The sequence below is a fragment of the Parus major genome, unplaced genomic scaffold (genome assembly GCF_001522545.3).
Source record: "Parus major isolate Abel unplaced genomic scaffold, Parus_major1.1 Scaffold273, whole genome shotgun sequence".
Classification (NCBI taxonomy): Eukaryota; Metazoa; Chordata; class Aves; order Passeriformes; family Paridae; genus Parus; species Parus major.
The window spans coordinates 135,427-137,870 of record NW_015379267.1 but is presented as its reverse complement, the minus strand read 5'-3'; the positions used below and the strand labels follow the sequence as shown (position 1 = coordinate 137,870).

Below are 2,444 nucleotides of genomic sequence, written 5' to 3'. Positions count from 1 at the left end.
GGTGACCGAGTCTGTCCCCCAGCAGGGCTCGGCCATGGCCGGAGCGCGCTCGCCGCGGTTCCTGCTGGTGTTTGACTTTGACGAGACCATCGTGGACGAGAACAGCGACGATTCTGTGCTGCGGGGCCGGGCGCTGCCGGCGGCGCTGCGGCAGAGCCCCCGCGGCTCCTACAACGAGCACATGCAGCGCGTCCTGGCCTTCCTGGGCGAGCAGGGCGTGCGCCCCGCCGACTTCAGGGCCGTCTACGAGAACATCCCGCTGGCCCCCGGCGTGGCCGAGCTCTTCCAGTTCCTCTCCAAGCACCGCGAGCTCTTCGAGCTGGTGCTCATCTCCGACGCCAACGTGTTCGGCGTGGAGGCCAAGCTGCGGGCGGCCGGCGTGCGCTCGCTCTTCCGCAAGGTCTTCAGCAACCCGGCCGGCGTCGACCGCCGCGGTTTCCTCACGCTGGGGCCCTACCACAGCCACAAGTGCCTCGAGTGCCCGGCCAACATGTGCAAGAGGAAGATCCTGAGCGAGTACCTGGCGGAGAGGGCGAGGGAGGACGTGGAGTTCCAGCGCGTCTTCTACGTGGGGGATGGTGCCAATGATTTCTGTCCCTCGGGGATGCTGAGGGCGGCGGACGTGGCTTTCCCCAGGAAGGGTTACCCCATGCACAGGCTGATCCAGGAGAGCCGGGAGAAGCAGCCCGGAGCTTTCCAGGCGGCCGTGGTGCCGTGGGAGTCGGGCGTGGAGGTGGCGCGGTACCTGCAGGAGCTGCTCAGGAGAAAATGCTGAGGGCAGGCGGCTCCCGGGATCTCCCCCCGCCTTTCCCGGCTCCGTTCCCTGGGGAATAAAGCACTTTCCGCGGGCTCCTGGCCCTGCCCGGCCGCGGCACGGCCGGACCCTGCGCCGGCGCTGGGGCTGCCGAGCTGCAGCTCTCGCTTCCTTTCCCTTCTGGCCTTGAAAGAGAATTCCCGAAAATCCAGAGGCCGGCTCCCCGTGGGCCGGGCACGTCCCTGCTCCTGCCGTCCCCACCCCGGCCCTGGATCCTCCCCCCTTCCTGATCCCACCGGGAATTCCGGCTGGGAAATCCCTGGCGCTGGGCTCCCTCCCGTTCCTGAAGGGGGATCCCACTGGGGGATCGTGCTGGGCTGCGGTGTCCCCGTGGTGTCCCCATGGTTCCCGTGGTGTCCCCAGGGTGTCCCCAGGGTGTCCCCGTGTCCCCCCCTGTCCTGAGCAGGACAATTCCCCCCTGCCCTGGGCACCTGAGCGGTGCCAAAATCCCCCCGGGGCGGTTCCGTGGCACTTCTGGCACCGGGTCCCCAGAGACCAAACCCGGTCCGTGTCCCCCTCCCCACCGCAGTATTAATTACCCCTTAATTACCCTTTCTAATTGCACTCTGCATGGGGCACCTCCAGGCCCTGCTGCTCTCTGGGGCTGGCTCCTCCTGGATTTATCCCGGATTTATCCTGGGTTTATCCACAGCCTTACCGGCCCCCGGGGGTGGCCCTGACTCCCCCAAACCCTCGGAACCCCCAAACCCCAGCAGGAAATAACCAAAGCGGCCCCGAGCTCTTCCTCCTCCCTCCTCCTCCTTGGACTGTGTGGAACTCAAAGCCATGGAATTAAAGAGACAAATCTGGATGGGAGACAAATCTGGTATTGCAGGAAGCGCGCCCGGGCAGCTCCGCGCGATCCCAGCGGTGCCAAAGCCGAAATTCCAAGGGAATCCCGAGCGGGGCGCGGGGGGAGGCGGCGGCCGCGGGGCTCAGACGGGATCCACGAAATTCCCGGGGAAGGATCCCGAGCCGGGCTCCAGCAGCCCCGCAGCAGGCGGCGGGTGACAAACGGTGCCCGGCGCCGGGGACAGCTCGGTGTCCTTCTGCCACCGCTACGGGAACAGGGCCAGCACTGCGGGAGAGGGGACACGGGGACATGGGGACACCGGGACATGGGGACACCGGGACACCGGGACATGGGGACATGGGGACATGGGGACACCGGGACATGGGGACACCGGGACACCGGGACATGGGGACACCGGGACACCGGGACACCGGGACATGGGGACACGGGCACCACCGCGGGGCCGCCCCCAGGCTGCTCTCAGTGCCGGCTGCAAGATCCAGGGGCTTTGGGAGGCTCCTGCCTTTCTCCAGGGGTTTGGGATGCTCTGAACATCTCTCCAGGGGTCTGGAATGTTCCGTACCTTTCCCCAGGGGTTTGGGATGTTCCCGCCCTTCTCCAGCGGTTTGGGATGCTCTGAACATCTCTCCAGGGGTCTGGAATGTTCCGTACCTTTCTCCAGGGGTTTGGGATGCTCCCGGTAGCTCTCCGGGGCCCACAGCGGGTCCTCTGCGGCCGGTGGCGGTGGCAGGGCCAGGTCCCCAAAGTCGGGCAGGGCTGAGGGCGGCGGTGGCGGCTCGAGGTCATCGGGGGCTGCCCAAAAGGGTGGGCGGGGTG

The 2,444-nt window shown here is 67.1% G+C and overlaps 1 protein-coding gene and 1 long non-coding RNA gene across 2 annotated transcripts in view; one reads left to right on the top strand and one right to left on the bottom strand.

The window, feature by feature from the left end:
- Positions 1 to 1,625, top strand: part of PHOSPHO1 (phosphoethanolamine/phosphocholine phosphatase 1) — a 6,206-nt gene extending 4,581 nt beyond the window's left edge. The window contains exon 3 of the mRNA XM_015615797.3: positions 26 to 1,625. Coding sequence (XP_015471283.1) covers positions 26 to 775 — 750 coding nt within the window. The 3' untranslated portion in view covers positions 776 to 1,625. The remainder of the gene's footprint in view (positions 1 to 25) is intronic.
- On the bottom strand, positions 1,622 to 2,431 carry LOC109022384. The gene is made up of 2 exons (XR_002001265.2): positions 2,280 to 2,431; positions 1,622 to 1,892 (listed from the first exon to the last, which is right to left on the bottom strand). It is a non-coding gene; the product is annotated as an uncharacterized LOC109022384 (long non-coding RNA).
- Between the last annotated feature and the right edge of the window lie 13 nt (positions 2,432 to 2,444).